At 42.7% G+C, this 14230-nt stretch overlaps 1 protein-coding gene across 2 annotated transcripts in view; it reads left to right on the top strand.

The window, feature by feature from the left end:
- LOC115463310 overlaps positions 1-14230 on the top strand; it is a 136167-nt gene that overhangs the window by 108739 nt on the left and 13198 nt on the right. For both annotated transcript variants that reach the window (XM_030193698.1, XM_030193699.1), the window contains one exon: positions 9219-9372. In XM_030193698.1, the coding sequence (XP_030049558.1) occupies positions 9219-9371 (153 nt within the window). In that variant the 3' untranslated portion in view covers position 9372. The remainder of the gene's footprint in view (positions 1-9218; positions 9373-14230) is intronic.

The raw sequence follows: 14230 nt of genomic DNA on the forward strand, positions 1-14230 counted from the left end.
TCAGCCATGACTGCCTGAACTTAACTGGCAAGTATTGAAAATTAGTGCTGGCTAGCTAAGTGCTCGTTAGAAACCCCGATTCCCTTCCCACTACCCCAGTACTGAGTCCAGCATTTAAATAATTATTCAGCAATAGGGATGTACATGGTAAAATTTTTCATTTTGGTTAATTTTCAGATCAATTACTCTTGCATTGACTTTTGAATACATCCAAATCCCCAGATTTCAACTCAGTGCCTTAACTTCATGATCTTGACCATTTGCCAACATCCAGTTCCATAAAAGTCAATGGGAGAAGCATTGTTAATTAAACTTGCTCAAAACTTGCTGAAAGACATCTGTAACAAAGGGAACAACACTCTAGGATACGTGGAGGGGCATAATCGAATGGGGCGCCCAAGTTTTCCTGAGGACATCCTTGTAGGACATCCCCGCGAAGGGGCGGGGAATCCCATATTATCGAAACAAGATGGGCGTCCATTTTTCATTTCGATAATACGGTAGGGGACGCCCAAATCTCAACATTTAGGTCAACCTTAGAGACGGTCGTCCTTAGAGATGGTCGTCCCCGATTTTCAGCGATAATAGAAACTGAGGACGCCCATCTCAGAAACGACCAAATGCAAGCCCTTTGGTCATGGGAGGAGCCAGCATTCGTAGTGCACTGGTCCCCCCTTCAATATTTGATATCTGTTTTACACAACCCTTTGGGATTGTGTTTGGCTGTTTTTCAGCCCCTCCAAAAAACCCCAAAACCCACTCCCCACAACTGTACAACACTACCAAAGCCCTAAGAGGTGAAGGGGGGCATCTATATGTGGGTACAGTGGGTTTCTGGTGGGTTTTGAAGGGCTCACATTTACCACCAGAAGTGTAACAGGTAGGAGGGAGTGGGCCTGGGTTCGCCTGCCTGTAGTGAACTGCACCCACTAAAACTGCTCCAGGGACCTGCATACTGCTGTCATGGAGCTGGATATGACATTTGAGGCTGGCAAAAATATTTTTAAAGTTTTTTTTTAAGGGTGGGAGGGGGTTAGTGACCACTGGGGGAGTAAGGGGAGGTCATCCCTGATTCCCTCCAGTGGTCATCTGGTCAGTTCAGGCACCTTTTTGAGGCTTGATCGCAAGAAAAAATGGACCAAGTAAAGTCATCCAAGTGTTCGTCAGGGACGCCCTTCTTTTTTCCATTATCGGCCGAGGATGCCCATGTGTTAAGCACGCCCCAGTCCCGCCTTTGTTATGCTTCCGACATGCCCCCGGGAACTTTGGTCGTCCCCGGGACGGAAAGAAGTTGAGGGCGCCCAAAATCGTTGACCCTGAGAGAAGGACACCCATCTCCCAATTTGTGTCGAAAGATGGGCACCCTTCTTTTTCGAAAATAAGCCTGCAAGAGTGGCATGAATGCCCATCGCACAAAAAGAGGGGCAAAGAGCATGAACAGCCTGAGGCAAAGCCGCACCAACATTGGCAGGAACACTTCAAGGTACCAGAAGAGAGGGGAAAGCAGAATCAACTTTGGTTGGAATAGCCTAAGGTACACTTCACTCAACCCAATAGCACTCTCTTGGTTGTTCCTTCATTCAGGCAAATTAAATACAGTATCACCTGACACTCTATTTTTTCAGTCACTGGCCCTACCCTATGGAATGCTTTACCTTTCCATCTCTGACTACAGACTTCTCTAGAAAAAATTTAAACTTATCTGAAAACATTATTGGGGGGGGGGGGGGGGGATGCATGTACAGTACCTGAACCTGAGACTGCTGTCGGTGTGAGCCATCCAGACATTCCAGGCGCGTACCTTACCATCTACTCCCGTGCTACTTACCTCTTTTGCCTTTTATCTCCTATCATTTATTGTAATTCAATTTCTTCTTCCCCCCCCCCCCCAAACTTGTCTTTTCAATCTCGATCCTTTTCTTTCCTTTCTCATTTCCTATCTCCTTTTAGGATTGTAAACCGCTCAGATGTGTTTCTTGATGTGTGGGATAGCAAATGCTTAATAAACTTGGAAACTTGGAGAAGTGCAAAGCAATGTTGATTTGAAGTTCCCAAATCCTATGGGTGTGGGGTTAATAAGCACTAGCAGGCTTAAGGTCAGAGTTTTATGGGGAAATAAGCTCATGACAGGGATACATGAAAGAGTATCCAGGTATCTCTACAGACAGGTTCACCCTGGGAGAATTGTTGCATTGCCAGAAAGATCACATGAAACAATTTAGGGCTCATAGTTTGAAACAGAGATTTGAATACATCCTAAAGGTTCATCTGTACTGCTGCCTTGTTTCAAAGACGCATTTTCCCCTGAGGAAGCCTATTTGGTGAAACGGGTCCCCGTTCGGACTGCTCCTTCTATGAAGTTAAGTGATTTTTTAAGCATACAGAATATATGTATTTCTGCTTAGAAGATGTAAGAAGCATATATTTATTTCGCTTAGAAGATCTAAGAAGATTTTACATTTATATTTTTAATAAAAAAATGTTTTTGCAGGTTTTTTTTAAGACCAATGATAGAGAACTGTGAGCTGTTTACGTATCATAATTGTCTAATTGACTGCAGGTTTACCTGCTGCTTTAGTTAGGTAAAACAATCAAAGCCAACTGAGGCCTTTTTTTCTTTCTTTTTGGAAGCACATATAAAAATTCTTAAAAAAAACAAACAAATGTAATAATACTAAGCAAAAGGATTCTTAAGAAATGCCATGATCTGTGTGTTTATACTACATCTTTCACAATCTGGAGTACACTTGTAATGTGATTTATCCACTATTTACATATTTTATGAGGTAAAGTGAAAATAAGATCTGGCCGTTCCAGCAGTGAAGTGAGAGACATAATAAGAGAGCTAAATATAGTGACACAGGAGCTAGTTCCGGGTTGCGGTAGCAGGCACTCTGGGTCACATGATCACAATAATGATACCGGAGAGAGTAGGGATGAGTCAGAGAAACAGAATCCAGAGAAAAGGTCAGGGATGCACTGGGCAGGGCTTCATATCATATAAGGGAGAAACTCAGATCTTAGTTAAGTCTGAGCAATAAATTTAGAACATAAGAGTAGTCATACTGGGTCAGACCAATGGTCCATCTTAGCACAGTATCCTGTTTTCAACAGTGGCCAAGGCAGGTCACAACTATCTGGCAGAAACCCAAAATGTGGCAACACTCCATGCTACCAATCCCAGGGCAAGCAGTTGCTTCCCCATGTCTGTCTCAATAGCAGACTATGGACTTTTCCTCCAGGAACTTGTCCAAACCTTTTTAAAACCCAGATATGCTAAATGCTGTTACTATATCCTCCAGCAAAGAGTTCCAGAACTTAACTATCCGCTGAATGAAAAAAAATGTATTTCCATGTAACTTCCTAGAGTGACCCCTAGTCTTTGTACTTTTGTAACAAAAAATTGATTTACTTCTACTTGTTCAATTCCCCTTTCCTTTCCCTCACATCCATGAGCAGCATGTCCCCCTCTCCTCTCTTCTCCATCCCCTTCTATCCATGTGCTGCATTTCCCCCATTTTCCTTCCCTCCCCTCTATGTACAGCATGTCCCCCTCTCCTCTTGGCTACACCACATTGGTGCTTCAGTTTTCAAGCAGCTAGCAACCATTTAGGCCAAATGTTTGTTTACAATATTTGCAGACCATACTTCTCTTTCTATATTTGTCCTGTTAATTATGGCAAAATTCTATACTCTTGATTCTGAGGGTGTTTTTAGTGCTGGGTTCTATGTTTCCTGAGGGTGCTCCATTACAGTATGATTAACATATCAAGGCCTTTAGGCAGTCATGTAGCTGCAGGCCTCAACTTTGAAGCCTCACATTTTTATGCAGCACAGTCCTGCACTGGAGTACTTGCTCTGTTCACTATTACTTTTCCAAACATTAATATAATCAGTCATCAGGTATTTGAAGTATTGGTAATCTATTAAGATACTTAGTTATTGTTGGGGTTATGAGGAGCTGTAGCTTAAACGTCCATGCTGCTTGATGGCTCTCTAATGCCTCCCCCTCCATTTTCAGCATTTCAGATTATTTCCACATTGCACAGTGATATTAATAGATTGATTTATGTAACAGTCTTTAAATTAGAGAAGAAAAGTTCTGCCATGGCATGCTGTCAAAATTCACTGATAGCACAGTTTTCACTGAGTAGCTAATAAAAGTAATGAAAAGAGACATTAGATGCTGTTATCATTCACTGTATTTGCCCAGGCTCACATATAGTAATTACAAAGAGTCATTACTTCCTCCCAATATGTATTATTTTCCAGTAGTGACAGAACTATGAGATATAATCTCATCTCAATGCAACAGGCAAGCTGAGCTCTGCCTTACAGGATAAGAGCCTTCAATACGTGTTGAACTCAATTAAATTCTTTTGTTCCTTGATAGCTGGGAATTTTTAATAGAACAGTTGTGGTATCATTTATTACTGTGTAGGCAAAGGAGTAGTTTGCCAACTTTTTTTTGGAGGAGCAATGGGTAGGGAACTTAGATTGGTGGTGGTAGTGTGTGTGGGGGGGAGGTTACCTTTTCCTTTCAGACTGGTATCTATTAGCTTTCTCTCCCCTCATCCCCACACACTCTCACACTATCACTCTCTCATACCACCCTCTCCTCCCAGGCCTGCCACTGCCACAACCACAGCATTCTTACCTGTTCAGTTGTAGCTGCAGCAGTGTGACACAATAAAATATTTTCAAACCTTTGTATTTCTTAATCTATTCTTATTAATTTCTATTGTTTCTTTTCTATTATTTTATTTAGATTTTTATTTTTCTTGTCTTTACCTATTAGTTCATTTTATTTTTCCTGACTTTCCTCTCCCCTCTGATTTCTAAGGGGTCAATATTCAAAAGGATTTAACCAGGCAGGAGAGGCTCCGGCTTGATTAACCCCGCTGAGCTAGCTGGCCACTGATATTCAGCTGCAGTTAACCAGTTAGTGCTGCTGAATATCACCATTAACCGCCCATCCCCTAAAGGTCTAAGCTAGGGACGACTCAGAGGTGGAGTTAAGGCAGAGTGGCAAACTTATAGGGTTAATGGTTATATTTAGTCCACTAACTGGCTAAGTAAGCACATAAAGGTAAGCACATATACTTACAAAATTACATGTAACTTTGTAAGTCTATGTGCTTTGAAAGTGAGCCTCCATGTTACCGGCTGGTGCCCAGTTAACTTCCAGGTTAGTGCACAAACCTGGATATTGAATGCTGGGAGCCACACATGTCCTGGCACTGAATATCCGGGGTTAGGTCAGTCTATGGCTGGAAGTGGCATATAAGATGCTTACCACCATGGGCTATCACCCCTGAAGTTTTTTTTCTTCTGTTACTCATTTCATTCTTTCAACATTTCCTCTATTTTTCAATTCTGTTGTCATCTTCTTTTGCTTATTATATAGTTTATTTTTCTTGTGTTTTTCTTTTTTCTACCTATAATTTTTTCCATTCTGCTATCCTTCCCCTCCCACTTTCTCTGTTACATACACACCCTTACTCCTCACCTCCCCACACACATATTTCTTCCCCCCCCCCTCACTCACTCATCCTTCCCCACTTCTTCATAAATCCTCATTCTTTCTCCATCCCCCTCTCTTTTTTTCTTCTCTATAACCACCCTTCCCTCCTTTCTATATCCATTTCTGCCCCTTTCCTGAGCTGTTCTTTTTCTTCCTTTCCTCAACCCTCCACTTCTTTTTTTGTCCTTTTCTCATCTTTCTTCCCTCTACGTCTCTCCCTTCTTTATCTCTCTATCCCCATCTCTTTCTTTCTCCCCCTCACACCTTCTCCTCTTATCTCCCTCCTTCCTCCGTCTCTCACATTCTCCCTTCCCAGCATTCTTTTTCTCCCACCACCTGCACTTTTTCTCTCCCCACCTCTCTCTCTCTCTCTTGTTCTTACTCTCCCTCCTTTCCCTTTTTCCACTTATGCACATTTTCTCTCCCCCTCCATCCCTCCTATCTTTCCACCCCTCCTGGCACACATGCTCCATAACTACCCTACTCCATTTTGGCACGTTCTCTGTCTCCTCCTTATTTCTCCCCAGGTGCTGTCTCTCACCTCCTTTCCTTGGTCCTCTGTTTTCCCTTCCCCCTCCCAGAACACTCTTTACGCCTCCCTTCTCAGCACGCTCTGTTTCCTCTCCTTTCCTTGCCTCTTCAAGTGCACTCTCTGTTCCCTCCTCTCTTCCTTTCCACCCTAGGCACACTCCATTTCCTTTCCCTTTACCTCCTCAGCCCCACTGCCCTCTGACACACTCTTAGCAGCCCTTCACCTCCTATGATTCCCTCCCTGCTCCTTCTATTCCCATCTCTGACCCTCATTCTTTCATCCACTTTCTAGTCTACCATTTCCACCCTCTGTATTCATCCCCTCCCTAGCCTAATTTACCTCTCCCTGTCATTCATCTACCAACCTCTCATTTCTTTCCCTGTCATGTATCCCCTCTCCATCTCCATTAGCTTTCTCATGTCTTATCCTAGTATCCAGGTGCCTGTTCCCCCCCCCCCCTTTTTTTTCTCCATTTGCACCTTCTCATCTTCAAAAGACCTGTTCTCTTCCTGTCTCTCACAACATTCAGAACTCCCTTCTCCAGTATCCAGTGTCCATGCTTCTTCCTTATCTCCAATATCTATTTCCCTGCCTCTTCTTCTATACCATTTCTCCCCTTCCCCAGCATCCGCCTGCTTATCCCTTTCTCTAATATTTAGAACATAAGAATATAAAAGTAGCCATATTGGGTCAGACCAAAGGTCCATCTAGTCCAGTATCCTGTTTCCAAAAGTGGCCAAGCGCAGAAACCCAAACATGGCAACACTCCATGCTACCAATCCCAGGGCAAGCAGTTGCTTCCCATGTCTGTCTGATAACAGACTATGGACTTTTTCCTCCAGGAACTGGTCCAAACCTTTTTAAAACCCAGATATGCTAACCACTGTTACTATATCCTCCGGTTATCAATAGAAATCAAACAAAATAAAACATGGAAAATAAAATAAGATGATACCTTTTTTATTGGACATAACTTAATACATTTCTTGATTAGCTTTCGAAGGTTGCCCTTCTTCGTCAGATCGGAAATAAGCAAATGTGCTAGCTGACAGTGTATATAAGTGAAAACATTCAAGCATTACTATGACAGTCTGACAGGGTGGGAGGATGGGGGTGGGTAGGAGGCATGCATGGGGACATCAAAGCATGCCATTGATATTCTAACAGGATGGGGTGTGGATAGGTGAGGGGTGGGGTGATCAACAGAGACATACAGTTTTATGGTTTATAATGGGCTAGAACCCCAGATCCTTGTTAAGTTCCTTTCTGTTGGGTGTTAAAATATTCAATCATTCTGACTTCAAAGGTCTTACGTTCTTGTATAGTTTTAAAGTTACCTTTCAGGATTCTCACTGTGAAGTCACTGGTAGAGTGTCCTGGTCCTGTAAAATGCTGACCAACAGGCGTGGGAGCCCTACTGGCACCAATATTGTTCATGTAATGTCTATGTAAATTGAATCTTGTCTTAAGCATCTGGCCTGTTTTCTACAATATAGCATCCTTCGTTACATTTTTTACACTAAATGATATATACCACATTGGAAGATGAGCAAGTGAAAGATCCCCTTATGTTGAATATCTTTCCTTTGTGGATGACTGTGGGGTCCTGTGAAATTTTTGGCATAGTTTGCAACTGGATAAATTACAGGGAAGTGTGCCCTCTGTTCCTTTTCATGTCTGTGATGGAAGTTTACTTCTGATTAGCTGTGTTTTAAGTTGGGTGGCTGTCGGAAGGCCAGTACTGGTGGGGATGGGAATATCTCTTTCAGTAATTCATCCTCCTGGAGTATAGGTTGTATATCTCTTATGATTTTCCTCAGTTTTTCCAGCTCTGGATTGTATGTCACTACAAGGGGGATTCTGTCTGTGGATTTTTTTCTCCTTGTACTGTAGCAGATTCTCCCTGGGTGTTTTGAGGGAGGAGGCAATATTCTTGGAGATTATTTTGGGGTTGTAGCCTTTCTGTTTGAAGGATGCAGTCAGGCTTTTAAGGTGTCTGCCTCTGTCACCTGGGTCAGAGCAGATACGGTGGTATCTTGTGGCTTGGCATGTAAATGATGGATCTTTTTGTATGTGAAGGATGGAAGCTGGAGTTGTGGAGGTAGCTGCATCTGTCTGTGGGTTTCTTGTATATAGATGTTTGTATACAGCCATCACTGATTGAGACCGTGGTGTCCAAAAAATTGACTTTTTCTGGGGAGTAGTCAATTTTGAATCTGATTGTAGGATGGTATGTATTGAAGGCAGAATAAAATTGTTTCAGAGTTTCTTCACCCTCTGTCCAAATCATAAAAATTGTCATCGATGTACCGGTAGTATTTTAGAGGTTTGGTCTGGTGTATTATTCAGAAATGTCTCTTCCAGCTCAGCCATAAAAAGGTTGGCATATTGGGGTGCTGTCCTGGTGCCCATCGTAGTGCCCCATTATTGTTTATTTAGATATCATTGTTAAAGCAGAAGTAGTTGTGAGTTAAAATGAATTTGATTAATTTGTAATAGTTTCTGGTGAGTATTGATGGTCCAGTGTGGATTTTTTTAGGAGTCTTCCACATGCAGCTATGCCATCCGCATGTGGAATGTTGCTGTATAGTGATTCTACATCCATTGTGACCAGAAGGGTGTTAGGTGGTAGTTGCTTGATATTTTTCAATTTATTCAGAAAGTCTGTGGTGTCTTGTATGAAGCTGTTGGTTTTGTGTACGAGAGGTTTCAGAATTCCCTCTATGAATCCAGATATTTCTTCCGTGAGTGTGCCAATACCTGATATGATTGGTCTGCCAGGGTCTCCTGGTTTGTGGATCTTGGGTAGCATGTAGAATGTGCCCACAGCAGGCTGCTGTGGGAAAAACTACCCCTGCCGCAAGTGCAGGGCCCTTTTTCCCGCCAGCTTGGTAAAAGGACCCCTTAAATTGCTTTGAATAACAACCAGCTAGTTACTAATAACTGGGGTTAAGATTAAAATAACAATTCTTTAATGGTAACTGACATTGATGTCCTCCTCCCGAATGAAGTGCATCTGCAAATAGAATTTTTATAACCTTTTTTTCTGAGAAAAGAAAAAATGTTGGAAAATCTAATGAGTCCTAAAAACATTTACTTGAAATGTAATGTTAAATCTAATGTTCAGCATTATGTTTATTCATATGCTCTTGCCAAATCTAGGAACTGAACATAACGAATTGTAGTGGACCCGGTCTCAAAGGAGATACAATTCTACTCCATGCAAGCACCTTCTGTATTCACCTAACATCGGTAGACATTAGCTGGACTGTGCAACAGATGCTGGAGTCATTGCTCTTTGTAAAGCTTCTTTAAGGTACATTTTCTGTTTTACCATTCAAAAACTGAGAATAACAAAGATAATATTTAAAAGTTTTGTCCAACTAACTTGGGCCCCCTTTTATCAAACCGTGCTAGCAGCTGCTGGTGTGGTAATGCCGACAAAGCCCATTCACTTTGAATGGGCTCCGTCAGCATTTCCGTGCGGCTTGATAAAAAGGAGCCTTGCAGAGTTAACTGGCTAAATCTTCAGGGTTTAAATTACCCTTTTCCCACACCCAATGGGCAAATTTCATCAGGGTAAATCATAGCCTGCATAAAATTTATATGCACCAAACTAAGCGCTGATAAAGTTAGGAAAATAAATCTGGTCACTAAAAGCTGTTCTGCCTGCATCAAATTTATATGCTCACAAAGAGGTGGAGCAGGAGGTGTTCCCCTGGGCATGACTAAACAGTATTTGTTCAGCGCTGATAAAGTTAGGCAAATAAATCTGGTCACAAAAAGGCTGTTCTGAAGTTATCTGGATAGTTTTATCTGTTAACTTTCCCCTTGATGCTTAATGAATATTGGGTTTAATATGACCTTGGTTCACCAGAAATCCTTTCATCTCCATAAGATAATGAAAAGCAAGTCAATTATATAGTCATTATATTTTTCTAAATCCATATTCTTTTTTTGTATTTCTACTAGTGGTGTACGTAGCTTAGTAGCTGGAGTGGATCACCTTCCTGCTCTTCCACCCACATGCTGTGGGCTCTGCTGGTTCTCTGCCCCAGAACAGGAAGCTGGTGTCAGAAGGAGCATGGAACCAGCAGAGCCGACAGCCGTGCATGTGGAGATTGTGGCCTGTTACTGCCTGAAAGAGAGATGGATAGTTAGACAGAAAGATGAATAGAAAGAGTGAGATGTATGTGTGTGTGTGTGTGTATATATATATATATATATATATATATATATATATATATATATATATATATATATAATTATATATATGTGTATATACAGTCATGAATATATATATATGTAAACATACACACATATATGTTGTCGAACAGAAATATCTATATAATTATATATATATATAGAAAATTGTATGTCTCTGTGGTGATATGTAGCAAATTTTATTGACAATTTTTACATTTTAACTTATAAATATAAAGCACTACTAATTTTTACCTTTCAGAGTTCCATGATTCTATTTCTTTCATAGATATTCAATTTTCTTTTGAAAATTATAAGCTTTATTAATAACAATGTATACACAGTGTGACAAGGCAAGCCCCAGAGATTCCCCAGTGAAACAGTTGAGCCCAGAACTAAAGGTCCCAGAAGTCCTTGCAAGAATGAGTGAGGAGAGTAGTTCTAAAAAGATGGAATGGATTCCCAGTCCCAGCAGGGGGAGCAATGGCTCAAGGCAGGGTGAGCCTGTTACTCCCTTCCCCACTAGAGGGCGAGGGAAGGATGAAGCTCAGTTTCCCTGGCTTCACCATCAGTATATAATTCCCCCCAGCTGTGAGAAGGGGAGAGCAGATTTCCTGGAGGCTGTCAGTCACCAGGAGAAAGGGGAGGCAAATGGAGAGAGAGATTCCATGGAATATGTGGAGGAAGGAAGTAGCCTGCCCTTAGAGCTGCCTAAGGGAGAGGAGCCAGCTACCATGGAGTGGGAGAATTCAAAGGTTGCCCTGCCCAGTGAAGAGGACATGCTAATTATTAAGTGTGGTGATTGTCTTGAAAAATGCAAATAACAGGAACAGCAAGACAGTGCTGGGCAAATATTATTATTATTAATTGTACTTGTATCCCACATTTTCCCACCTATTTGCAGCTCAATGTAACTTACAAAGATTTGTTATGACATTGCCATAACAGGGAAGAAATACAAATGGTTTTGCAGAGAGATAGAAGCCAGCAAGAGCATCTGGTCATGCAGCTATACAGTAAGACATTCTGAGTAAAGGAGTGAAGGGTGCGTTCTAGTAATTATGGGTTTTTTCGTGGTAAGCTTGTTAAAGAGAGAGGTTTTCAAAGCTTTACGGAAGTTATTTAATTCATTGATCGTTTTCAGGTGAGTTGGTAATGCATTCCACATCTTCGTACCGTGTATGAAAGCTGGACCCCTTTACAACTGGGGAAGTGCAGGTTGAGGTAAGTACGGGAAGATAATTTAGCATTCCTGGGTGGGAGGTCAACTAGGTCTAGCATGTAGGTCGGGGCATCTCCATGAATGATTTTATGGACAATCTTGCATATCTTGAACGTGGTACGTTCTTTCAGTGGGAGCCAGTGTAGGTTTTTTCTTAGGGGTTTTGCACTTTCATATTTTGTTTTTCCAAATATGAGTCTGGCTGCGGTATTCTGGGCTGTTTGGAGTTTCTTGATGGTCTGACTCTTTACAGCCAGCGTAGAGTGAATTGCAATAGTCCAGGTGACTTAGTACCAAGGATTGTACCAGGTTTCGAAAGATGGCCCTTGGGAAGAATAGTTTTACTCTTTTGAGTTTCCACATGGAGTGGAACATCTTCTTCGTTGTATTATTCACGTGGTTTTCAAGTGTAAGATTTCGGTCAATGGTGACTCCCAGGATTTTCAGACTGTTTGAGATGGGGAGGGAAAAGTTAGGGGTGGTTATGGTGGTGAATTTAGTTGTGTTATGTTGTGAGATGAGTATGAGACATTGTGTTTTTTCTGCGTTGAGTTTTAGCTGGAATGCATCTGCCCAGGAGTGCATGATTTGAAAGCTTTGATTGATTTCGTTAGTAATTTCCTTTAGGTCTTGTTTAAATGGGATGGCGATTGTGACATCATCTGCATGTATGTATGGGTTAAGGTTTTGATTGTCTAGTAGCTTGGCTAGAGGCTAGAGGTATCATCATTAGGTTAAAGAGTGTTGGTGAGAGAGGGGATCCTTGGGGAACTCCGCATTCAGGTATCCATGGGTCTGATGTTGCCTTGTTGTTACTTGGTAAGATCTGGTTGTCAGGAATCCTCTGAACCAATTAAGAACATTACCTCCTATTCCAAAGTATTCTAGGATATTGTTATGATTGTGGTCCAGAAACCCCTCTCAAACTTACCATTTTCCTGGGGTCAGCTTCTTAGCTGGCTTCTGTTTCTTTTGTCTGTCCTTTCTGAGCTAGCTCTCTCTCTCTCTATGCTGGCGCTTCCAGCAGCATGACTCTAATGTTTCACTATACTGCAGCTGTGGGTGGGACTGAGTTTAGCTTCTACCTCTCTCTGGGTGTACTGGCTTCAAGTGCTTCACGGTGCTGCATTGGTGTGGGTTGGGCCTCTCTGGGTTTCAGTGTGCTGTATGCCTGGGTCTAGGGAGTGTGACATCATCTGGGAGGGCCTTAATAAGGAAGTGGTGTTCTTTCCTTCAAGGCCTTTGCAAACGTTTGCTTGAGGTAGGGTGGTACAGTGTGCACTTCTGACTTTGTGTTAGTTTCCCTGCTTGCTTTTGCTAAAGGTCCAGGTTAGTGTTAGTTGTAGTGTGCACTTTGATTCGTGTTAGCTTCCCTGCTTGTTTCCTTGTGGCTCCCCTACTAGCACTCTGTAGGTTTAGTGCTTGGTTAGTTTAGTGCTGTGGGGCACAGCTGTAGCTTGGTGTTTAGGAAGCACCTTTGCTAGTTTTTGTGTTTTTTCTTCCTTGTTTTTCCCTTGTGGCTCCCCGATGTCCTTTTAGTGCTAGGAGCACTTCTGGTTGTTTGGTGCATAGGAGCACCTTAGTTAGTTTAGGGGTTGTAGAGCACTGCTTGTAGCTTGGTGCTTAGTAGCACCTGTGTTAGCTTTGTGTTTAGTTCCCTGCTCTGTTAGTTTAGGGCTTAGGAAGGTCCCTTTGTTGAGCAGGCTTAGGAGCTCCTGTTAGTTTAGGGCTTAGGAAGTCCCTTTGTTGTGCAGGGCTTAGGAGCACCCCTGGTAGGATAGGGCTTAGGTTTGTCATTTTAAGATTTAGGAGCACTTCAGTTAGTTGAGTACCTGGAGCACTCCTGCATCAGCTTGTTCTAGTCCTGGTCCCTGTGTCATCCGGTATCCGGTAAGTCCTGCCGGCCACTCAAACCCAGGGGCTCAACCCTTGGGGGGCAGTGGCTAGGTGCAGGTGAAGTTGTACAGACCAGTCCAGTGTGCTCCAGTCCAGAGTGTTCCAGTCCAGTGTTCTCCAGTCTGGGGGATTCCAGCCCAGTGTTCCAGTCCTGTGTCCTCCAGTCCATGTGTTCCGGCTCGCTGGGCGGTGCTTGCAGTCCCTGCCGGTGCCAGTGTGCTTGCCCAGCGTTGGTTGGTTGGGTTTTGCCTGCTGCTGTCGCTCCTCGTCAGCAGCCCAAGGGCTCACGTTTGCTCCAGAGCCCGGCCCCGCGGGCTCTGAACCTGAGAACCTGACAGATATGTAGTAGTATTCCATGGTTGACCATGTCGAAGGCACTGGACATGTCAAATTGTAGGAGAAGTACGTTTTTGCCTGTTGCAATTGTTTGTTTAAATTTGTTCATTAGGGTTACTAGCACTGTTTCTGTGCTATAGTTCGATCGAAATCCGGATTGAGATTCGTGCAGGATTGAGTATTTATTTAAGTGATTAGTGAGTTGTTTCGTCACTGCACCTTCCATCATTTTGGTTGTTATACACTGTAAAGTGGATCCTCTTTTCTCAGCGGTTGCAGCTCTCCACCACCTGAAGAACCCCTTTCAGTACTGCTCCCTTCTTTCCTCAGTCTCCGGTCTCCCTTGGGGCATGCTGGGAGTTGTAGTTCTTTATTTCTAGTTTTTTTCCTGGGGAATGCCTGCCTATAACGGGGGTATTCTGGCCTATCCCAGGGTTCCTTTGGGGCCTGTCCTACATACTCTTTACAACACATAAGAATGCTTTATAGATAGACACAAGCAGAAATGCATGGAAGA

The sequence above is a fragment of the Microcaecilia unicolor genome, chromosome 2, assembly GCF_901765095.1.
Source record: "Microcaecilia unicolor chromosome 2, aMicUni1.1, whole genome shotgun sequence".
NCBI lineage: Eukaryota > Metazoa > Chordata > Amphibia > Gymnophiona > Siphonopidae > Microcaecilia > Microcaecilia unicolor.